Source organism: Elephantulus edwardii, unplaced genomic scaffold, assembly GCF_000299155.1.
Source record: "Elephantulus edwardii isolate Elephantulus edwardi_28Jun2011 unplaced genomic scaffold, EleEdw1.0 scaffold00244, whole genome shotgun sequence".
Lineage (NCBI taxonomy): Eukaryota > Metazoa > Chordata > Mammalia > Macroscelidea > Macroscelididae > Elephantulus > Elephantulus edwardii.
Genome location: NW_006399994.1, coordinates 63890 through 88464, shown reverse-complemented (window position 1 = coordinate 88464; position 24575 = coordinate 63890). Strand labels below are relative to the sequence as shown.

Genomic DNA, 24575 nt, shown 5'->3' with positions numbered 1-24575 from the left:
ATCAAAGTTCATAGAGTTTCTGGAGGCATGTTATTTGGGAAGCAGATGCCACTCTTGCTTCCAAACCTGTCATAGTATGTTATTGTTATGTGCCATTGTGTTGCCTGCAATGTATAGCAACCCTATGGACAGCAGCTCTGAACCCTTCCCTGTCCTGAGCCAGTCTCACTACTAATTCTGACACACCAACCCCCATGGCCTCAGTTACTGTATCAATCCATCTCATCCGGGGTTGCCCTCTCCTGCACTGTCTTTCCACCCTTCTGAGCATGATGTCCTTCTCTAAGGACTGATCTCTCCTGGCCACATGCCCAAAGTAAGTGAGGCAGAGCTTCAAAATCCTAGCCTCCAAGGAGAGGCTTGGTTTCGCCCTCTCCAAGACAGATGGATTTGTTTTCTTGGCAGTCAATGGTATGTTCAAGACTCTTCTCTAGCACCACAACTCAAAAGCATCTATTATTCTTCTGTCATCCTTAGTCATTGTCCAACTTTCTGAAGCATAACAAGTTATTGAGAAAACCAGGGCCTGGATTAGGCATATCTTTGTATTTAGACTGACATCATTGCTCTTCAGCACTCTGGAGAGGTCCATGACAGCAGATTTTCCCAATGCAATTCATCTTTTGATTTCCTGACTGCTGGTGTTAAGATTGTTGGTTGTAGATCCAAGCAAGCTGTCATTGATAACAACCTCAATCTCTTTTCCATCTATTACGGTGCAGCCAATTGGCCCAGTAGTAAGAATCTTTGTCTTCTTGATGTTGAACTTCAATCCATATTGAAGACTATAGTCCTTGATCTTTTGCAGCAAGTGCTTCAGGTCTTCTGCAGTTTCAGCAAGCAAGGTTGTGTCATTTGCATATTGTAGGTTGTTAGTGAGTCTTCCTCCAATCCTCATACCACACTCCTCTTTCTAAAGCTCTGCTTCCCAAATGGTCTAGTCTGCATACAGATTGAAAAGATATGGGGACAGAATGCATCCCTGACTCACTCCTTTCTTGATTTTTAATCATGCAATGTTTCCTTACTCTGTTCTGAGGACTGCTTCCTGGTCCAAGTATACATTTCATATAAGCACGATAAAGTATTCTGAGATTCACATTTTCCTCAAGGTTAGCCACAATTTCTTGTGATCCATGCAGTCAAATGCCTTTCCAAAGTCAATGAGACACAGACATTCTTCTGGTATTCTCTGCTTTCTGCCAAGATCCATCTCACATTGACAATAATATCCCTAATGCCACAACCTCTTCTAAACCTGCCTTGTATTTCTGGTAGTTCTCTGTCAATGTACTGTTCAAGTCTTTTCAGGATAATCTTCAGCAGGATTTTGCTAGTGTGTGATATTGTTCGATAATTTCCCCACTCTAGCAGGTCACCTTCTTTTTTGGAATGGGAGTAAATATGGATCTCTTCTAGTCAGTTGGCTAAGTAGTTGTCCTCCACATTTCCTGACACACTTGCTGAGCACATGCAGGGCAGCATCTGTTTGCCAAAAAATGTCAATTGGTAAATTCGAACTGCCAGGAGGCTTATTTTTCCGTTAGCTGGCAAATATTTACAGACTAAGACACCAGAGCAGATCAATAACTAACAAAAGCCTTGGCTGTTTTCTCTCTGAAAAAGTCCAGAGGAAGCAGATCTAATTCTCCTTGACCCCCCTTGGGATGCCAATGCTCTTTACAATCTTTATGCAGGAAGAGACTCCTGCTTTAATAGTCTGGAAAAGCATCCACAGACAGATGGTAGTGCATGTTTACATCTCCTGGATGACTCTGGGACAATCAGACCACTGCTTCAGGTGTGGTAGAAATCAGAAGCAGGGGACGTTAATTTTATGACATTAAAATAGTGGAGAAACTATAATGTATATATGCAGCTTGGTCACTTGGGGAACATAATCTGCTGTTTATGTTAAGAAGAAGAAAAAAAACCAATACAACTCTTCCACAGTATGTCTGTAGATCAATGTTTATTTGCCTTTCTATGTCACGTTAAGGAAAACAAACAAACCCAATTCTTCCACATTATGTCGTCGTTGTTGTTATGTGCCACCGAGTCGCTTGTGACTCATAGCGACCCTATGTACAAGAGTTCTATAGATGAATGTTTATTTGCCTTTCTAGGTCACTAGTTATAAAATAAAAATGTGAACACTAAACATTTTTATAGTAATATTATATACGAATTTGTTATTAGATTATGCCACAAGCAAAACCAAGAAAGATATCAGGCAAAGACAGTAGTTCATGGTAATATTCCTCTCCAAGCTGGTAATTTTCCAGTAGAAGACAAAGCACATGGCATAAAGATATCAGACCTCACTCACCGTGCATTTTCCAACATCTCCTTAATAAAACACATGAAAGATTCAGAATTCTGGCCCATATTCTAACACATGTCTTTAATCAAGCTCTCTAATGATTCTAAGGAATCATTGTCCTTTTTCATTAAAATCAATAAAACAGACCTAGTTTGCTATGAGCTGCCCATCGTCACTTGTCATCCAGAACACTTGTCCCAAGTCTTCACAGACTTTTTGCTAACAAGACCCTAACTTCAAAGGGGCTGCAAAGCTAATAGTAGCTAACATGACATTTCAGAGTAAGAATCTGTCATTTTCTTTCAGTATTTCCATAGGACACGTTTAGCCTTGTCTGAGGACCAGTTATGTTTATGTTGTTGTTGTTGATTGTCTTTGAGTTGAGCACAACTCATAGTGACCCAATGAACAAAAGGCCTGAAGCCTTTCTATAACTGTCATCATTTATCAACCTTCATAGAGTTTCCAGAGGCACATTGTTTAGGAAGTGGATGCCACTCAAATTCTTGGAGCACAGCCACACCTTCTATCATTCTATGTTAATGGAGGGATCAAGACCCGCTGAAATACAAGTCAGGAACCCATTTCATGACCAAGAAACACCATCCAAGGGCCTCTGCTATCTGCTCTATGTGCTGGCCTTGTCTCTCTGCTCCCAGCAGGACTGCTATGCTCACATCCATCCTACCCATTCTCATAAAGCCAGACATTTCACTCTCCTACTTATCACTTCCTACAGGGTCTGATCTTTTGGGCAGTGGTTCTAGAACATAAGGCATTTCTACAAGAATTTTAGGAGGAAGCAGAAAAGTGGGACACAGGGCTTGGTTCTTGCTCCTAATTACAAAGCCCCAGATTCATGGAAAGTAAGCCAGCATTCTTCTCCCACTCACACAAACACAAAGCAAATATTAATTGACATTGTTTCATAACTCTCCAACAGTTTCACGTAAAACCTTACATAGTGTGAAACAGTCACCTCATAAAACACTTTGCTGTTCCATTAACTCCAACTCATAGCAATTTCATGTACACAAGAGCAGAACTGTGCTCCCCATTTAAAAAAAATGTATTGGACATTCTTCTAAGATGCCTGTAAGTAGATTTGAATGACCAACCTTTTGATTGACATTCAAGGGCATTAACTATTTAAATCAACTAGGGACTCAATGCATAGGACACATGTATTCCTCCTAATTGTATTGCTTGTGTTTAGACCTGATAATCAGATATTTTAAAAAGACCAACTTCATTTCAATTATACTTCAGCTTGCAAAAGTCTCAGAAGGACAAATAATTTAGGAATATCTGGTTACTTTAAAAATTTATATTCCCTGACCAAGGTCTATAACAAATTATTGCAATATGTGGACTCTTTAATCCCTGGGAACCTCATTCTTCACTGTCTGGTTTATAACTATTTCTTGTGATAGATTATGCAATATGCAAGGTTTATCCTGACAGGCTTACTTGCGATTACTTACTAATTTGTAGTGAACAGTTTCTCATGGGTTTCTTTTTTCACTACAGATTAGTAAATCAGCACAAGAGCTAAGCTAACATTGCACTCCTATTAGTCAGAAATCTGAGCTGGTCCATAACTCTACTCAAGCAAGTTAGACTGGCTCCATGGCAGTGTCTCAAGAAACTACTTTATACCAAGCCATATACCATGACACAATTACACCACATCTGGTAGCCTGGCTCCATGGCAGGGTCTCACAACCACAGAATTCTAATCCTACTCAAACTCACAGGACAGGTAGAAACAGACTCTACTGGAAATGTAGACCAACCAGTTGGTTCATCCCACCAGTGCCTGTAAGGAAGACAGAAATCATGTCAAGGAGACATGAGAAAGTCACCATGGCCCTCGGTTTAAATGCCATCCAGCCCACTGTCCCCTGGCCAGGCCTGATGCATTCACTAGGGTACAATAAGGGCAGCGGGAAGGTCAGGGTTGCAGAGGTCACCCAAAAGCCAAGCTTAATAGCTGCCTGACAGGAGAGACCCAAGTGCCATTTTCAATTTATCACAGTCTGGAAATTTGTCCCTTGCTGCTTCTTTAGGTTGAAGATTATTGTTGTTGTTGTGCACCATCAAGTTGGATTCAACCCATAACTGATTCTCTGGTAGATTTTCAGAGGTTAATCACATGGGCAGAGAGATAGTCCATTTTTATCCAGCAGAGCAACTGGTGGATTTGAACTGCATTAGACTATGTAAATTCTAATTTAGAATTCTAGGATGGCTTTGCCAAATTTGTTTTCCCCATACGCTTTTCTTAATCATGTGAATTTATTCTTCTTAATGCTCCTCACCAGTGCACCTCCCATCTTTGCAATCATTGTGCCAACCCATCTCATCAGAGGTCTTCTTCTCTTTTGATCACTTGCTGCTTTTCCAAGCATGATGTCCTTGTCCAAGAACTGACCCTTTTTGGTAACAATGCCTAGAATATGTGAGGTGAAGTTTCACCATCCTATATCTGTGAAGCACTCTGATTTTGACTCCTTCAAAGTGCAATCAAACAGATTTGTTTGTTCTTTTGGCTGCCCACATAATACTTGGTATTCTTCACCAACACCACAATTCAAGGGTCATCTAGTCTTACTTGGTCTTGCTTATTCATTGTTCAATTATCATATGCACATGAAGTAATTGAAAATACCACAGTTTGAGTCCGGTATCTTTCTAAACTGCTGTTTCCATTGGTGTTAATTGTGCATCCAAGTAAAAATATATCTTTGACAGATTTAATCTTTATTCCATTTATCATGATATTTATTGACACAGTTGGGAGGATTTTTTTTTCAAGTCCACTTTACTAAGCAAGGTTGTTTCATCTGTATATGCTACAGGTTGTTGGTGAGTCTTCCTCCAATCTTCATATAATCTAGTTTCTTAAATTATTTGCACAGCAGAGAGAGAATTGGCCTGGTGAAAAGATTCAACCCTAACACATACCATTCCTGATTTTAAATCTTGCAGCTTCTTCTTGTTCTGTTCAAATGACTGCACAAGTAACAATTATTGTTTGTTGTTACATGTTGTCAAGCTAAGCATGATTCATAGTGATCCTAGGAATAACACTGTGTCATCCTGTACTATCCTATACTATGCCATCCTCATCTTCTTTGACATACTTGATGTCAGTCACTGGGTCAATCCATCTCATTGGAAGTCTTCCTCTCTTTTGTTGACCCTTTCCAAGCATGATGTCCCTTTGCAAGGAATGTAGTCATGCTGGTGTAATGCTGAGTCAGAATTGACCCATAGCTGACTCTCCAGCAACTTTTCAGAGCAGTTTGACCATTTTAGGAGATTTACCATTTTCTCCCACAGAGCAGCTGGTGGATTTGATCCATGGACTTTTGTGTTGGCACCTCAATTCCTTACCACTAAGCCACCAGAGCTCCCTTTCCAAGGAAGAGCTTAATGTGAGACAAAACTCCACTGTCCCTTCCTCTAAGGAACACTCTGGCTGCTCTTTCTTCAAGACATAGCTGTTTGTTCTTTTGACAGTACATGAAATATAGTCACTGTTCTCCCACACCACAACTCAGAGGCATCAATTCTTCTTCAGCCATGCTAGAATATTCATTGCTCAGCTTTGAGATGCATAGCAACTTATTGAAAAGACAATAGCCTGAATCAGACACACCTTAGTTTTTAAACACACCATTGCTCCTCACTTATGTGGAGAGGTCCCTGACAGCAGTCTTTCCCAATGCACTAAGTCTCTCTTCTGAACTGACTGCTTATAGAAGAGTGTTGATTGTGGATCCAAGTAAGATGAACTCATTGACAATTTCAGTCTTGACTGCAACAGATCAATACAGTGTAAACTTAGGTGGGAAACCCGAAAATTCAGGGGACGAACTTTTTCGTGGTGGTCTGGAGCCAAACCCTACACATGCTGTACTGAGCTCACTTAGTCCAAGCCCTTTAAGGGAATAGCATCATAAAACCAAAACAAAAACACAACCCAAAACTAAAAACCACAATATTTCTTTTTCTTTAAAGGGCACTTTCCAAGGATGCAGAAGGAAATGAAGATGATCAAAGACGAGGATGTGCATTTCAGTTTGGGTGTGAAGAGGCCCCCTTCGTTCCTCCACTGCCTGCAGACGGTGGCTTCGCGAGGGAAAGCCCCCCAAAGACACTCGTTCCCTGAGGCTCTCCAAGGGCCTTTTCCTCAGTTTCGCTATGAACCGTCTCCGGAAGACCTAGACGGTTTCTCCGGTGTCTTCGAAGGAGGAGGCTCTCGGAAACGCAAGAGTGTGCCCACCAAGATGCCCTGTAGCCACCCAGCCGAAGAAGCGCCACTTGCCCTCCAGTCCCAGGAGAACAAGAGCCATGGGCCTCCCAGCCTCCCGCTGCTGTTCCCGCCACCCTCGCGCCCCAAGTATGACTCCCAGATGATCGACCTGTGCAACGTGGGCTTGCAGTTCTGCCGCACCCTCGAGCACCTGGGGGGCAAGACCATCAAGCAGGAGCCGGTCAAGCCCAGCGCCGTGTGGGCCCAGCCCGTGGCCCCTCCATTCCTGCCTTCTCCCTACCCCTACTACCCCAAAGTCCACCCGGGCCTCATGTTCCCCTTCTTCATGCCCTCCTCGAGCCCCTACTCCTTCCCCTTCCTGCCCAAACAGCCCCTCGAGCCGCTGCCCCCGCGCAAAGCCGAACCCCCCGAGAGCGAGGAGGCCAAGCAGAAGGTGGAGCGGGTGGACGTGAACGTGCAGATCGACGACAGCTACTACGTGGACGTGGGCGGCGCGCAGAAGCGCTGGCAGTGCCCCACCTGCGACAAGTCTTACACCTCCAAGTATAACCTGGTCACCCACATCCTGGGCCACAGCGGCATCAAGCCGCACTCCTGCAGCCGCTGCGGGAAGCTCTTCAAGCAGCTCAGCCACCTGCACACCCACATGCTCACCCACCAGGGCACGCGGCCCCACAAGTGCCAGGTGTGCCACAAGGCCTTCACGCAGACCAGCCACCTGAAGCGCCACATGATGCAGCACAGCGAGGTGAAGCCGCACAACTGCCGCGTGTGCAGCCGTGGCTTCGCCTACCCCAGCGAGCTCAAGGCCCACGAGGCCAAGCACGCGAGCGGCCGCGAGAATATCTGCGTGGAGTGCGGCCTCGACTTCCCCACGCTGGCGCAGCTGAAGCGCCACCTCACCACGCACCGAGGCCCCATCCAGTACAACTGCTCCGAGTGCGACAAGACCTTCCAGTACCCGAGCCAGCTGCAGAACCACATGATGAAGCACAAGGACATCCGGCCCTACATCTGCTCTGAGTGCGGCATGGAGTTCGTGCAGCCCCACCACCTCAAGCAGCACTCCCTCACCCACAAGGTAAGGCGGGGATCCCCCACCTGGGGCGGGGACAGGGGCGGGCTGGGCGTGGGGACAGGGAGTGCACGGAGCCCTGAGCAGGAGGAGCCTGGAGACCTGAGCTCTTTGGTGGACAGAGCTGTGCAACCCAGACAGGAGACTTCTCTAAGTGCCCGTCCGCCGATCAACGGGAGAGATGGAGAAATTATTTAAGACCTTTGCCTACCAAAGAGCCCCTCACTCACTCAGTACCCTGAACTTGATACCAACATAATAGTTGATAGCTCCCTTCCCCTTGGTTTCAAGGCTGTAAACCTTGAATGGAGGAGACCTCTCATCTTTCTCCCAACGACCCTCTGTTGCTTCCCAGCAGCTGGAGGCATGCAGTCTTTCGGTTAGCAGCTGTGCCTCAGGCCTCCAGTGCTCTGGTGCAGCCAAGTCCCGTCAGAGGCCTGATACTTGCAAAAATTCAGCCATTGGAAACCACGTGGAGCCCATTTCTCTGATACACAAGGAGTGACCAGAAGTCAGAATCTTCCCCAGGGTGACTGGCTCTCTAACCGAGTTTTCTAAAGTCTGAGGTTCACTCGTGAACTAATCACCCGGAAGTAAACAGTACAGACATTTTGGAAATGTGTGAAGGGAAAAAAGCTGATAGTTGTGTGATTGTTTCCCAACCCCTTAGCATTCCTATAATGCTGTTTCTGGAAACTTCATCCAGGAAATTACCATTTATAAAAAAAACCCAAAAAACAACTTTCCCTACTGGAAAATGTGTTACCAGACCCTCCAGACTGAGACCAGTTAGTTCTGTTTGTAGTGACACCAGCCAGAACCTCTTCTAGAGAATTCTCCTGATAATTTTGCTGCCAAAGAGCCAGTGGCTGCCTTTGGTCTGTTTTCTGGTTTAGGCTTGTGAGATCTGTTCATCGTGGGTGGCCTGGAGGGAGGAGATGCTCCCCGCCCCTATGACCCCAGTGTATACCTGGGCCTCATGTTCCTCTTAATGCCCTCAGTCCCGAGGCCAGCGATGCCCTCTGCTCCCTGAGTTGAGCCTGGCCGGGTGTAGTGTCCTGAGATTTTTGTTGTAAGAGGCCTCTTTGCCTCTGCTTTCTCTTCTCTGAGCTCAGGTCTTCCAGGAGAAATGTAAGCCCAAGGGCCTCAGTTAGACCTTGTTTAGAACTGAATCCCCAGTGTCTTTCCGGCTGAAACAAGGCCCTAATGTTGTTCCTGAAATACGACCTCCCTGGGTCTGCTTTAAGCTTCGAGAGGGGAGTTTTGCCCTCTTCACCTTGACACTCTTACCTTGACAACAGATGATTTCCTTGGCTAGCAGGGACTAGGAGCAAGCCAGAGTTTCTGAAGCCATCTTTAATTCTGAAAGGTCAGTGGAGGACACTGTCCAGCCGAGATAACATTTCTGCTGTGTGATAATGGGTTTCATTTGTTAGGTTAGGCCAAAGTTCAGGACATTTTCTGGTGCTACAGCAGAGGAGTAATATGTGGCTGCCTTGTGGGATCCACACAGATAGCTCCTGCCTTGTATTTACAAAGGGTTCCTGAATGTGCCATCCTGCAACAGTAACCCTGCCAAGGCCAGAAATGGTAACAAAGACCATAGTCTGAGATGCTGCCACAGGGGCTAAAAGCTGTTTCAGGGACTCCTGCATATGTTGAAAGGGGATCAAATTTGCATTTTAAAACATATAAACAAAGGAAAACCCTTGATAAGGTGGATTGACTCGGTGACTTGGGTAATGGGAATAGATGTATCAGAGACAGTAAGGTTGGCACAGCATAGAGCAGGGTTCAGAGCTGTTGTCCATAGAGTCGCTATGAGTCCTAAGTGACTGAATGGCACACAACAACAACAACAACATAAGATAGTCCTTTCTCATTGTTAGATGAGTAGCTACCGACTCATAACTGACCCACCATTGGGTTTCTGAGGCTGTAAGTTGCACAGGAAGAGTACTCGTCTTTCTGCCATGAAGCCGCTAGTGGATTTGAAGTTCCAGAAAGGCGAGACCTCTGGGATTAGCAGCACAACTCCCAACTGATTATGCCATCAGAGCTCCCTATTAAGATTGCAATAAATGAAATAAAAACGAAAGACTTGGCTTGACATCTGAAATGAATTCTATTTTCATTAGGAAACAAAATACATTTTAATTAAAGGTGCTAGTAAATAGAGGGAAATAGCATCAGTGGAGAGGTAATTTTTATTAGAGTCCCTGGGTAGCACAAGTGATTAAGTGCTTTGCTACTAACCGAGAGGACCGCAGTTCAAGACCACAGAGAGATGTCTGGGGGGAAAAGTCTGGTAAACTATTTCCCAAAGTCTAGCCACTGATAATCCTGTGGAGCGCACATGGGTGTGCTTAGAGTCCGAATCTACTCACTGGTAACTCCGTATGTATCAGGTGCTTACTATCTCATTTAGTCTTCTGAATGATTACTACACCTATTATTATAACCACCTGTAGATGGGAACACGGGGCATGGGGAGGTTGCCTAGAACTCTCTGACTCCTGTGCTTAAGCTCTTGAACACTCCACCATAAAGGTGGTCCTCTCTTCCAGCTTCCCCTCCCATCATTACTCTCTGCTCTCAGCTTCCTTCCAAGCCCTTGAAAACCCCCACATCCTCCCTGTCTATGCTTTGATTGGTCCTGTTTGAGATTATTCCTTTGCTCCCTAAAAAATGTCTTCAGGCTGACATTAACTTGCATTCTAAGCCAGCCTCCACGTGAATTTTACTGTGGCTCACAATTCTCATTAGAGAATCCTGAAACCAGTGATAAGTAAGAAAGAGAAGTAGTGCTAAGTAGATCCTAGGACATCTGGGTCAGAGTGCCCCGCAGAGAAAATCTTGAGAGAAGAAAAAGGCTAAAATAAATTTTTATGGCTGTAATAAAAGATTTTTTCATCCTTTTAAGCTCACTATTTGAATATTATACATTTCAAAAACTTTATCTCAGGCTATTGTTAACATTTCATTGTAAGAGTTCTTCAGTAGCATAAATCCATACTTATCTACAATAATTTCTATAGAAAGTGCCAGGACTGGGAAGAATCTCCACTTCACTGTGAAGGGAGGAAAGCCACACTAGGAAAGGCCATGTGATTTGTCTCAAGTTACCATGTAGGCAGAAAATGGTTAGGAGACTTGAACCTGCTGTTCCAGGCCTTGAATTCACCAGCACTGATTGGCTGACTATGCACCAAATCAAAGAAAGGAAATGTAGGTGGAGAGAAGCAGAGGTGAGCTTCAGACCCCTTGCTTGGACCACTACAGACACCAGGTGACACAACTGTATAATATATTTAATGCCAAAGTTATCTAAGTTTTCATCCTAGAAGTCTTTCCAGATCCAGATCTCTTGCAAAGGTCTTTTCTGGGAAGCAATAGTCAGGATTCACTAAGAGAGCAAGCAGCAGAGCATTCCACTCCAATCTCTGGAAGTCCTCTCAGTGGAAAGCAGTGTGGAGAACACTGACATTTAAGCACTCAAACCCTTCTTCACCAAGCACTGTCTAGTTTAGAAAGCTGTCTCCTGTCAAATTCCTCTACAAGACCAAAGCCAGGCTGGGGAAGGTGGGCAGACTCCCTAGCCATGCCACACCAAGGTTACTGTGGCCAAAGTTTGTGGGAACCAGAGTTAGGAGGCCAACTTGATAATGTGATTAACAAGTTGTGATTTATTAAAATGTGGATATGAGCTGGTATTTTGAAGATTTTAAGATGCATTAGTGAGGAAGACCCCGGATGAGATGGATTGATACAATAGCTGGGGCAATGGGGATTGGTGTGTTGGAGTCCGTGAGACTGCCTCAGGACAGGACAAGTGCCGTTTAACTCATAATGGCTCCAACCCTGGAAAATCTTTAATAAAAGACCAAAGACTAGTAAGCTCCAGAGTAAAACCTGAGTATAGGACAGGACAAGTTTCAGTGCTGCTGTACATAAGGTCACAGGTAACTTGACACCACATAACAACATAACAACAACATTGAGAACGTCAATATATGTTGGCCTTCCAATAGGAAGTGATAGCATCCATTTGTTGTTCTTCTTGTTGTGTACTGTTGAGTCAGAACCAACTCATAGCTGACCTTCCAGCAGGTGTTCAGAGGCAGTTAATCGCATGGGAAGAGATTGACCATCCTTCTCTGGCTGAGCAGCTGGTGGCCTCAAACTGCGGAGACTCTGGGGATTGCAGCACAATTTCTTGTCACTAGGCCACCAGAGCTCCCTACCATCCATTTAGAAAGCTTTCTTTTTCATTGTCATAAAAGCTGGATAATAGACTCATTCTGCACGTCCTGCTTCAGTGTCCTCATCAAAATCCTAGTAATCTTCAAGAACTCTGACTGCAGCATTAACCCCAGAAGCAGCGAGATCAACAGAGAAAAACCAAGGACTGGGAGCATGATGTAAGCGTGTCGCAGGCTAACCATGGTTTTCTGGAATCTTGACTCCCTCCAGGGTGTGAAGGAGCATAAGTGTGGCATTTGTGGACGGGAGTTCACCCTGCTGGCCAATATGAAGAGACACGTGCTGATCCACACCAACATCCGTGCCTACCAGTGCCACCTCTGCTACAAGAGTTTCGTGCAGAAGCAGACCCTTAAGGCACACATGATTGTGCACTCTGATGTGAAGCCTTTTAAATGCAAGGTGAGTAGTCTGCCAGGGCAACCTTGGGAACGAAAGGGTCACACAAGGTTGTGTAAATGGTTAAAAGGAAAGACCCCCAGAGAACGTCCTGCTCCCTTTCTCCAGTGGGCAGTGAGTCCAACCATGAGTAACATCTACTGCTCTGACCCTATCTATCCCACCTCTGCTCTCATTGGTCCTTGAGAAGTCAGCTCTCTGTGTCTCACTGTGCATTCAATATGCAGAGCAAGTCTATTAGAGAGATGCAGAGGATCGGCTGATTGGGGACAGAGCTGAAAAATATAGGAGAAGTGTAAGGGCTGAAAGGTCCACGTGGAAATGTTTCCCAAGGAAAATGGCCATATGGAGAGCCTCTGGTTTAGAATGGAAAATTCAGGTGTAGGATTCTTCTCTTTACAAGTCAGTAAGGAGTGAGAGAAACTCCCAGCACTGCCTCTTCTTCTTCCCAACTCCACTTTTCCTCCTCATTTCTCAAAACTTGGGTTGAGTGGCACAAATCTGGGGATGGAATCCCGGGGGTCATTAGACCATGGTGAATAAGGCCATGCATGGTCCATCAGGCCACAGGGTTTGAGCGTCTTTATTAAAATATACATGTGAGATGAAGTGGGATGAATTTTTATTTCATCATCTGAGATAATGTAGAAGTTTGAGGTGTAAAATTCAAGGCACTGATGCATTTCCCAGAAAGTCAGACTTCCAAGGCTTCCCTTCGCCATTTTTAAAATTAGAATCGTGCTCAGGCTTGAGTAGCTTCATTCAAGGAGTGTGTGGGCAAGGGTCATCCTGGGTGTGAATAGAGGGCTGAGAGAAAAAAAGAGGGAAATCACTATGTTTCAACAGTGGGAGTTTCTCTTTTCTCTACTACCTCTGTATCTGAGGGGGCCCAAGCCATGTTCTCTGTTAATCCTTTATTTTCAAAGTGAGGTGCACTCTCTTCAAGGGCTGATTCCTGAATGAATCCCTCTGCAGCTTACTCCTCGATTCAAGGAACCCCCTGTGAGGAGACATTTTTCCTGTGCTGGCCACTCCTGGGATGGGGTGAGAGGGGTCAGGAACCAGAGCTTCCCCAGATCTGTGTGGGCATTCTCCAGAGAGAGAGGAGGGAGGTTTCTCCTCCAATCCTTTTCCTGCCACCTACTTGTGTTTCCCCTCCTTTCTTTCAAATTCCAAATGGTTTGGAAGTCAAATTTATGTCCATCATGAGTCATCAAAGCTCAGGGCAGAGGAAACAGCAAGTGGGATTAGTTGCAGGATTAATTTGTAGGACTCAGTGTAAAATGAAAATTCAAGACCCTTTGTTCATTGTTAAGAATTTCAAGATGGTGAGCACAGAGCTTTACATTAAGCATGGGGCCCTTCTGAGTTCAGGGCCTGTTTGACCTCACAAGCTATGCACTTACGAAGCCAGCCTGGGTGTAGAAGCCAAAGAATTCCACAGACCACTTTTGTTTCTCTCTTTCAGCATTTCTTTTCTTTCCTTCCCTCTCCAGTGAAGCCCCAAGTCCCTTCCATTTAGCAGAGCTGTCCTCTCCTGTCAGGGGTCAACTGTCTTCTGAAATGGAGGTGCAAATAGGCCCCTTTTGTTCATTCCTTGCATTGAGTTTACTCTTGAGCTTTGAACCTGAACTGTATTATTTTTTTTCTATAATTATATTTTATTAATTTTCATAAACATTTACAGAGATTTTGGGCTTCCACTCATTCATTGTTGCACTATTCTCTCTACCCTCCTCCCAGTTTGTTCTTGTCCAAATGCCACAGTGCTTGTCAAAGCCAGTTCTGATTAATCTTCTTTGTCAGTGTATCCTTTGCCATTCCCTATCACTCCTCCCTGAGAGAGACTTCACCCTGAGTCATAAGGAAAAGGGGACGGCGTATTCTCTTAGCTACTTCCTGCTGAAAAGGGACGCTGTGGGTTTCAGGGTGAAGATCTTCTCTCACTACTCTAAAGGGCCCCTTTGGCAGTAGGAAACACATAGACTATTATGGAGATTGATTTTGGAATTCAGATGCACTCTTATTGATTGTGCTTGGCTGTACATGTACATATCCTTGAAGATGTATCATGGGGGTGTTGCAACCTAGAAGACACAAATTTGACTAACAAGTTATAAGTACATGAGTCCAAAAATTATGGAAAAGTAAAAGAAAAGATTCTTTCATTGTTTTACAAACCCTCCCCCAGGTCCCCTCCACCATGCAGCCCTCGCTCTAGTCTCCTGTGATGACAGAAATACCCAGTTACATCTCTCTTTTAGATGGTTCTCTCCCTCCTCTGCTTCAGTGCAGTATACATTATTGAACCCATCTTACTCAGTGTCTCCCTAACCCCAAGGACAGTCCCATTCTACAACAGTGGCATCATGTAATATTTGTCCTTTTGTGACTGGGGTATTTCACTCAGCATAATGTTCTCCAGAGTCAACCATTTTGAATAATATTGCATGAGTTCCTTGTTTTTTAATGCAGCATAGTATTCCATTGTGCGAATATACCACAGCTTCTCTAGCCATTCGTTTGTTGATGGGCACTTAGGTTGTTTCCAACTCCTTGCTATTGTGAACAAAGCTGCAATGAACATGGGTGTGCATATATCTGCTTGGATGTCAGCTATGGTCTCTTCAGGGTATATTCCCAGTAGTGGAATTGCTGGGTCAAATGGTATCTCTATTTGCAACTTTTTGAGAAAGCGCCATACTGAACTGTATTATTTTTAAAAATCTTATCCACTGGTAGTGGAGAATATAAAGCTGTTGCATATGGAGGAGTCTTTGGTACAGTTCTATTGCTGTTCATTGCTGTCAGATCAGCTGCAACTCCTAGCAACTTTATGCATAACAGAATGAAGTATTCCATGGTCCTACACCATCCTCCCAGTCAGTGGTATGTTTGGATCTATCGTGGCAATTGTGCTGACCCACCTCACTGAGAACTTTACTTATTTTTGCTGACACTGTATTTTACCAAAAACGTTTCATAAAAATCCACACCTGACCAATCCAGCCCTCTCTCACCTTCACCTCATCCATTTGTATCCAGCAATAATAGTAGTATCATCAAGCAATAGTACTAGTATCATCAGAAGGAATGTTTCCCTGCAAATGGATAGACTGTGGTAAGGGGAAAGTATCAGGAATGGACTTGGGAGGATGTATGTGATTTGGATGAGACAGAATCAGTTCTGCTTCTCTATCTTCATGAGATTCAGGAAGGCCTGGGGTATTTCTTGGATCAGGTGGTCTCTGAAGGTCTAGAGGAGTCTGTCTACAACCAGTGTACAGAAAGCTACTCAGTGCCGTGCAGCGTGGATGCAGTGATGCAGTGAGCTGCCTATCATAATGTTCCAGGTCTTCCCTCAGGGAAGACTGTCTCTTCCTCCCCCATTCTCAGTGAAGGTACAACATACATAGAACAGAAAAACGTTTGCTTTAAATTTACAGTCAGTTTTAATCAGCCTTGTCTTGTTGACAATGAATAGGTCCTGGGTGTCAAGCCTACACCATCAGGTACCATAAGAGAGTGGTTTAGACATTGTAATGTCAGCTTTGGAAACAAAGCACAGTTCACACTCTACAATGGGAGAAGAGAAACGAGGCTGGTCATCTGTACAGGTCACTTCCCCAGGTAGGTAGATCCTCTCAGTAGATCTCAGGTCAGAATCAGAAGGTTCCCTGGAAATTATATCACTCTCCATTGGAACAAAAATAATTGGACTTTAAATAAAGAAATTTTTGTCAAACTTAGGTGGCAAATCTCCATCCTTAGACATTTCTGAAACAAGAACTGATGTCAGTCATTTTGATCCGAAGCCACCTTTTTCTATGAAAATGTCAGAAATATACTTCCAGCTTCTTCCCACTCCTGTCTCCCTGCAAAGGGTCATCCTTCTTTGTTTCTTTGTTTCAACAGATGTCCAAAGTCTGAGTTTAGTTGCTATGCCATGAAACTCTTTATTTTTAGACTATCACCGGATACCCTTGTGGAATAGGTTAGAGATGTACTTGTGGATCAAGTCTACTGACACTGGATGGAGATTAAAGGGGAGTTGGAAGAGAAAAGGAGAACTGCTTGCTAAATATATTTTAGGACTGGGAAAAGTGAAGCTAGGATGTCCCTTATAAGTGAAGAGGATAAGACTTCATCCTGCACACTTTGTTGTTGTTGTTAAGTGTTATTGGATTGGAAATGACTCATAGCTGAGCCTTCAGCAGATTTTCAGAGATTGCAAATTGCACAAGAGGAGACTTCCCATCATTTTCCCCTTGAAACAGCTGGTAGAGTCAAACTACACTGCCTTTCGGTTGGCAGTGCAACTCCTCACCATTAGGCCACCAGAACTCTGGGCATGTTATTATTAGGAACAGTCAGTCACTGGACAAAGACATCCTGATTGGTTAAGTAGAAAGTCAGCACAAAAGAAGCAGACCTTCAACAAGATGAATTAATGTAATGGATACAGTGAGAACAAGTGTGGGTCCATGTACAGCAGTAATTGTAAGGATGTTGCAATGTTTCATTCCTTTGTATATGAACAGTTGCTATGACTTGGAACCAACTTGACAGGATGTAACAACATGTGATTATTGTCCTTGGATGGTTCAAATGGTTAGTATACCCTGCTGCTAACCAAAAGCTTGAAGATCCAGGTCTACCCAAAGACACGTAGGAAAAAAAGACCTGGCAGTCTACTTATGAAAAAACATTATATAAAAACCTTGTGAAAGTACAGCTTTGTTCTAAAGCACCATGAGCTGTAAACTATTAAATGAACACTGGTTTCCTTAGTAATTCATGACTGTGTGATAAATGACTAACTGGTTGTGGTGAGATACTGAGGAATTAGCCCAGACAACTAAACCCTTGCTTTATGGTGATAACAGACAAGAACTTTTGATGTCACATGATTGACATGACTGGAAGAGAGAGGTCAGCCTTGCTCCAGTCACACTCAACTTGCTCCAGTTCTTGCTAAGAAAAACCCAAATTTTTCTTAACAAAAACCTCACCTCCTGTTTCATTACAGATTCTCTACAACCCAATGAAAACAGCTGTCTGTGGCAAGCAGAAAGCTCCTCTCACTCTGGGATTAGGCATTAACAATAGGATGGAAAATTAGAGAGGAAAAGTTTCAATCCTATGCTTCTTTTTTTTTCTCCTTGTAAAAATGTTTTACTGCCCTTTTAAGCCCTTTTGCCATTGGCTCGATTTCTGGACTCCTGGTCTCTTGGAGCCAGCTGGAATGCTTCCAGTGGCCTATGCCTGTAGGCTTAAGCCATGCTTCAGAAATATGCTTCCCAGATTCTGTGCAAGCAGGGGCTGGTCTAGATGCCTCCTTGGGGCGCTCTCGCTCCCTAAGAGCGAAGAACCAGCTGCTGTCTTTGAGAAATCTGTCCAGGAAAAGTAGCCATCCAGAATTTCCGGGACAAATTCTCCTCTGAGATGGGTGAAGCCGGGAGCTGCCTAAGTTGTGAATCACCAGGTCATCTGCAGCCTCCTGTGATGCAGAGTTGAAGGCTCTGGAGCAGAGCTGTTAGAATGTGGAGGTCTCCTTGAAAATGGACCCCACTTGCCACCCTCCATATCTCCTTGTCTCTCATGCTCTTTAAGGAGAGAGGGCAGGTGGGTGTTTAGAGGCCTGGTGCTAGGGGTCAAGGCATTCAGGCTGGTATGTAAGGGGTTAAGGCAGTGACCAGATAGAAGCCTTTTGGCAGCAAACCCCTCCTCAGCAGAAGGAAGGATATAGCTGTATGAACTGCCTGCTTAACAATGCCTCACATGTCCCCTGGGGCCCGCCTGCAAATAGATTTCATCTTGCTTTCTCTTGTACTTTTCAAAGCTTCCTGTTTTCTCACGGTCCTTTTGGAAAGTTTACAGTCTCTCTCTCCCTCCCTCCCTCTCTCTCCCTTTGAGGAAAGGAACACCCTTCTTATTAAGAGAGAGAGAGAGAGAGGAGAATATGAGGGAAAGGGTTTTTTCTGCAGAGGCCTGCTGTCCTGGGCAGCAGGCCTCCGCTCTTTGACCTTTCTCCTCAGAATAGGAAAACAGAGGCTTCCTGGTGCATCTCTGTATTGAACTTCAGATGAGGCTGCCTGAGTGATGTAGTGTGCCTGCTCTTGGCATTATTGCCCTCTGGCCCCAGCTTAGAGGTTACACCCTGGCCATCGTCTGGGTGTCTACAGACAGCAGATGACGTTGTCGCTAGGACTCATGGGAAATTGCTGAAGTGCCACCAGGCACTGGACTGAGGAGGGAAAGGGCTTTGGGAGACTGAATTTTGGAGCCCCTGGGGAGCTAAGGAATGAGGAAGCCTGGAAACAAATCTGCCAGCTATTTGATGGAGTGAATGAGAGTTTGGGGAGCCCAAGAATGGGCTCCCTCCAAAGCCTGTAATCTGAACAAATCTTCAGGGCCCATCCACATTGCCCAGAGCTACCTAAGGCACAATTGCTTACATTTTTAATACATCACAGATTGTCTGCCAGAGGACTTTTCATTTAGACCATCGTGTATTATTCCCTTAAAGTAATTCGGCTTAAAAAGATAGCACCTTAGTCTTCAGAGTACTTTTTTTTTGACACATAAAAGATTATACTAGCTAGGGGGCGATGCTAGTCATAAGAGTTAGTATTACACCGGTATTATTTGCTGAGCCCCTTACATGAATGTTCTGGTCTAATGCTCACAGCAACCTTCATAGCAACTAGTTTTATTGTTGCCATTTTACAGAAAATAAAAGCTTGGAAATCCTCTAGATTCTCACCTTCACCTTCCCTCTCTGCATCCTCAAAGCATAACAATCTGTGCAGCCCATCTTTAAAGAACCATTTGAACTCTTTGTTCTAAATTTATATTCCATTTTGATGTTCACTTCTCTCTTAAAAAGTGTATGTAAGTGGGGAAGTTGAGATTAGAGGTGACTAATGCCGCTCATTACAACTGAGGGTTCATGTAGAGGGCAAATCAGCTGAGATGAAATCGGAGTCCTTCAGACAGCGCCCTGCTCTTTCCACCCCATCTCCCACGCCCTGACCTCCCATCTCCCCATGCCCCCACCCGATGCTTCTATAAAGATGTACAGCTTTGGAACCCTTGTGGGGCATTCGGCCATGCCCTGTAAGTTTACTTTGAGTGAGATTCAACTCAAAGACAGTGGGCTGTTTTGAGCTTTTTATTTAGAAGGTGTTCATAAGGATAAAAAAAATAAAATTTGTGATGACTTCCCTCTGTAGTCTTCTTTTTTCTAGTCTAATTCTCTTCCCTACTACAATATTTGGGGAATGTGCCTCAACTGCCACCCACAGATGTCATGATTAATTGACCCCACCACTCATTGGCTCCTTTCCCTTTTTTTCCTGACCTCTGTTGACTAACATTGGGTGGTCTCTTTCTGATCATCACCCTCACAAAATAACCTCGTACATCCGTCTTTTGTCATGTGAACACAGTCTTCTGAGACAGAAGAAGAGGAGAGCTATTGTAGGAAGGATCAAAGGGCTACGAAAAGGAAAAAGCTGAGGTTAGCCACAAAGGAGATATGCATGATGTCCAAGTAACTCAGTCCTTGGTCAATGCCCTGTAACCTTCCATGTGAAACACAGGTTTCACAGGGGAAAGAAAAAAGGTGGTAATGTTCACTTTTAGGAACTTTTGCATGGAACAGTGATATTTTCTTGAGTTGTTAACTTATTTACTCAATCAGATTCTTACATATTCATTAAATATCACCAAATGCATAGTCTTGTGTTGGAGGTTGTTGTTGTTATTGTTATGTGCCCGCAAGTTGCCTGTGACTCCTAGCAACCCTTTGTACTTCAGCCCTAAACCCTGCTCTATCCTGAGCCAATCTCACTGTTTCTGACACACCTACCCCCATTATCCCAGTCACTGAATCAATTAATCTCATAGAGGCTATTCCTCTCCTGCTCTGTCCCTCCACTCTCCTAAGCATGATGTCCCTTTCCAAGGACTGCACCCTCCTTTTCCAAATTATATCAGATGGAGCCTCAGAATCCTTGCCTCCAAGGAGCAGCCTGGTCTAATCCTTTCCAGGATGAACCTGTTCATTTTCTTAGTAGTCTATGGAATATTCAATACTCCTCTCCAACACCACAGCTCTAAGGCATCAATTCTCCTTCTTTTTTGTTTTAAATTTAGTTTGTTTATTTTTCATTCTATCATCCCTAGTCATTGTCCAGCTCTCTGACACATAGCAAGTGATTGCAAAGACCATGGCCTATATCAGGCAGACGTTTGTCTCCAGAGTGAAATCATTGCTCTTCAACGCTGTTAGAAGTTAGTTAGCTACAAAATAAAGGTAACCTAGTACTGAAGACAGACAGAGCACCTTTCAGTGCTTCAAACACTTTTATGAGTTGACATACCTCCATTCAGCCTTAGGAAAGGTAGTTGCTAGCTGGCCTGGTTGTTGTTGTTCTGTGTTGTCAAGTCAGAACAGACCTATAATTGACCCTCCAGCAGGTTTTCAAATGCGGTAACTCAAAAGGTAGGTGATTTCCCAGCCTTCTCTTTTGGAGCAGCAGATGTATTCAAACTGAGTGCCTTTGGGATTGCAGCGTATCTTCTTACCAGTAGGCCACCAGAGATTTCAGAGCTGGTCCAGTAGACTCCCATTATCCATGAAAGACAACTCTGGCATATAAAAATTACATTTTACCAAAAGCGTTATAAACACCAGTCACTTTTAGCAATCACATGTCAGATAGTCTCACTCTTATGTAGTGTCCCACAGGAGACCTTCCCTGGGCCCTGATATGACAGGATAGTATTATCTAATGTCCAACACATACTAAAGTATCCTAGAAAAGGCAGTTCAGAGTGAGTTGAACTAGGAAAATCTTAGAAATATACTAACCAGACTATAATGAAGGATCTTAAAAGGAAATTTACCCATGATTGAGGAAGATTTAGCAGACACCCACCAGTAGCAACCATAGCAAGTGCACACCTTATTGTGTGGAGTCAGGGGTGGAACCTAGAAGTAGGGCAGCTTCAGAATCTGCACAGACCCCAGTGTCCCAGGAGTTTTGGTAGCACTGAGCAGTTGCTCATTATCACAATAGTGAGAATCACCTTGTTTATAGTTCAAGGTTGTTTGAAGTCTCTGAAAATATTTAATGAAGAGACTTTATCTTAGTGCCAACACAGGAATAAAGAGTGGGCTACATGCTCTTTAAGTTAAGCTAAAATTCCATCTTGTCTTTAGAAGACCCTTTAGATCACTCCATCTTCTGATACTTCAGCCACAGCAGATAATAACTAAAGGAGGAATTTCCCTGTTAATGAGGGTTAACTGCAAAGGACACCTATCACATCTCTCCTTTGAGTTCTTGCTGGCCTGTTTGCCTGTGCGTCTCCACGCATGCCTGGACAATGTGATAACTTAGTTGAACTTCCCCCTCTAGCCCCTCACACCCTGTAAGCTTTATGCTTAACCATCATTGGTGTTTTCATCTCTCAAGCGTTCTGCTCAAATGTGCACAGCCTCTTTATGCACATGTCAGACCACCCATAGATCGAGTTTGGCATGAGCAGGAAAAATAAGAGAAGTAGAGTTCTGAGACACACTATGGCATAGATGAACCTTGAGAGCATTGGGGGAAAAATCATTGCCATCAAATCAGAACCAACTCAGAGCTGTCCCTCCAGCGGGTTTCTGAAACTAATCTCATAGGGAAAGTGCTCTTTCTCCTGAGGAGCCAGTGGTGGGTTCAGACAAAGTGGTGTGGCCTTTGTGTTTACAGCGCAACTCTCCATGGGCTATGTCACCAGAGATCCCTTGAAAGCATTTAGCTGAGTGAAATAGGTCAGACATGGTCTCACTTATTATCTCACTTATGTGAATTATCAAGACTGTGTGAAAGCATAGAGACCAAAGCTGATGATTAGTGGTTACCAGGGGCAAGGGGAGCCCTGGTGGCCTAGTGGGATAGGAGTTGTGCTGCCAGCACAAAGATGGTTCAGATCCACTATCTGCTCCTCAGGAGAAAGATGGCAATCTCCTCCCATGCAATTTGTTGTTGTTTGTTGTTGTGTACCTTTTAGAACTGACCCATAGCTGACCCTCTGGTGGGTTTTGAGAGGCAGTTGGAAGGAGATTGCCCATTCTTCTTCTGCGGAGCAACTGGTGGCCTTGATCCACGTTCCTTTGGGATTGCAGGATAGCTTCTTGCCACCAGGCCACTAGAGCTCCATGTACTTTTACAGCCTCTAAAAACCACTTGAGGGTCAACTCTGAGTCAGTTCTGATTTGATGTAATACTTTTTTTGGGTTTGAGGTGTAAGTGGGATTAAAAAAAGGGGAAATTTTTCTTAAGGGGTGCCATGGTAAGGGATGATGAAAAATTGGAAAAAGGATCCTGATGATGGTTGTACAAGATAGTGCATGTAATTAATGATATTAGATTGTACATATAAGAATGGTTGAAATGGCAAATATTTTGTTATATATGTCTCATAATGAAAAACATGGAAAAAAAAAACAAAACCAGAAAGGGGAGAAAGGGGCGAGCAGGGCCTCCGTAGAGGCTGCAGTCTGTTGAGTGAGAACAGATTGGAAACGAATACTGAATGAACATCATTTCCAGGCATGCTAATGACAAGAACACTCCAAATTGGCAAAAGCCATCCTGTCAACAAAGATGGACCTTTTAAAAAAATGACCCACAACGTGGAATACTTATGTAGAATCTCTAGGTTCAAAACTCTTTTCCTTCATTATGATGGAGAACTGATTAAAACTAAGCTAATAAAACATGGAGGGGCAAATTTGGGCCACAGTTTGTTATATTAACAAATTATCTTGGGATCTTATTTCCTTTCAAGGAAGAAGGTCCATCCCTTTGGGGATGTAACTTTCTAAGAGATGTATAATTACTACTTAACCTTAAAAAAGCCCAAAACACTAATTACCTTTGTCAAGAATGAAAGAAAGAAAGTGTCCAGTTGTAGGACCTCTGCTGGAAGTTGATACCCACTTCCCTCGTCCTTTCCTCTTCATTTCCAGGCTGGATGAAACCATTTCACTTACCCTCACTACTGAGCTTGGGACATCCATCGTATAGGCCACATTCATTCTTGCTATTAAGGAAGCAAAAAGTCCTTAAAATTCCCAAATATAATTCATTTGAAAATACAGAGTTAACTGGTCATTATCTATACATGGATTATCTCTGGCAAATTTGTAATTCCAGGCTGGCTTCCTCTTCCCACTCAGCATGCTTTTAGGCTAATGGCAGTGTATTTTGCTAGAGAAAGTCTCAAGGGATGATATAACTCAAGAGCATCAATCACTGCACCACTACATTGGCCTGAGACGGAGTTGAGGGAAGGACGACATTTCTTCCTTGAATACTCAAGTTCAAAGGCAATGCCAAATGTTGCCTTTCATAGTTCACAGAGCAACACAGAGGGGCTGGTATTTCCAGTTCCTGCTCTACTAAGGCTTGGAGACAGCCAAAGGAAGAAAAATGCCCTAGAACAGCTGCTTATGTTTTAAACATTCATCATCTGTACAAATTACCATTGGTAACAAAGGTTCTAGTCTTCCAAAGGAAGCTAGAGAACCACTGCTGTGGTCCTTGATGTACTTGAAGATAGCTGGAAATGATGAAAAAGAAAGCAAGCATGTGGGATTGTTTTGTATCCTAGAAAAAATACTTTCATATTTTCAATAGTTCAGATCTGCACCCTGAAAAAAAAATGGATACTCCACTCCGATGCCTCCTTGTTCCTTTTAACCTTGATAGTCATCTCAATAAATAAGAGAAATTAAATAAAATTAAAAATTAGTAGATTTTAAAAGGGAAAGGCCTAATAGAGTCTAACAGAAGAGTTACATATGAGGGACACAGTATGATCTGGTGACCTCTGATGTCACATGACCTGAGTTCATGATCTCAACTGCAGCACCCCTGCCTTCCCTGTGTGCCTGGATCAATTGACTCAGGCACTCAGCTTGCCTCTGTGTAAAAATGAAGTAACAACAACATATATCTCATATTAAAAATTAAATGAGATATTTGATGACAGTATCATTCTTTACATGTTATAAATAATCCATAGGTCAAATGGTGAAGTACATTTGGGAAATTCCTTTCTCAGATCAGCTTTCTTCCTTTTTACAGAAGCTGCATTCAGAAGACACTGTAAGATTTTTAGTTTGTATTTAAAAGATCTCCATGATGCAGGAACATGCATCGCACAGATTC

The 24575-nt window shown here is 43.7% G+C and overlaps 1 protein-coding gene across 1 annotated transcript in view; it reads left to right on the top strand.

Annotated features, from left to right (window-relative positions):
* The window catches only part of ZNF366 (zinc finger protein 366), a 93411-nt gene that overhangs the window by 60432 nt on the left and 8404 nt on the right, over positions 1–24575 (top strand). The window contains exons 2-3 of the mRNA XM_006899025.1: positions 6350–7686; positions 12154–12345. Coding sequence (XP_006899087.1) covers positions 6364–7686; positions 12154–12345 — 1515 coding nt within the window. The 5' untranslated portion in view covers positions 6350–6363. The remainder of the gene's footprint in view (positions 1–6349; positions 7687–12153; positions 12346–24575) is intronic.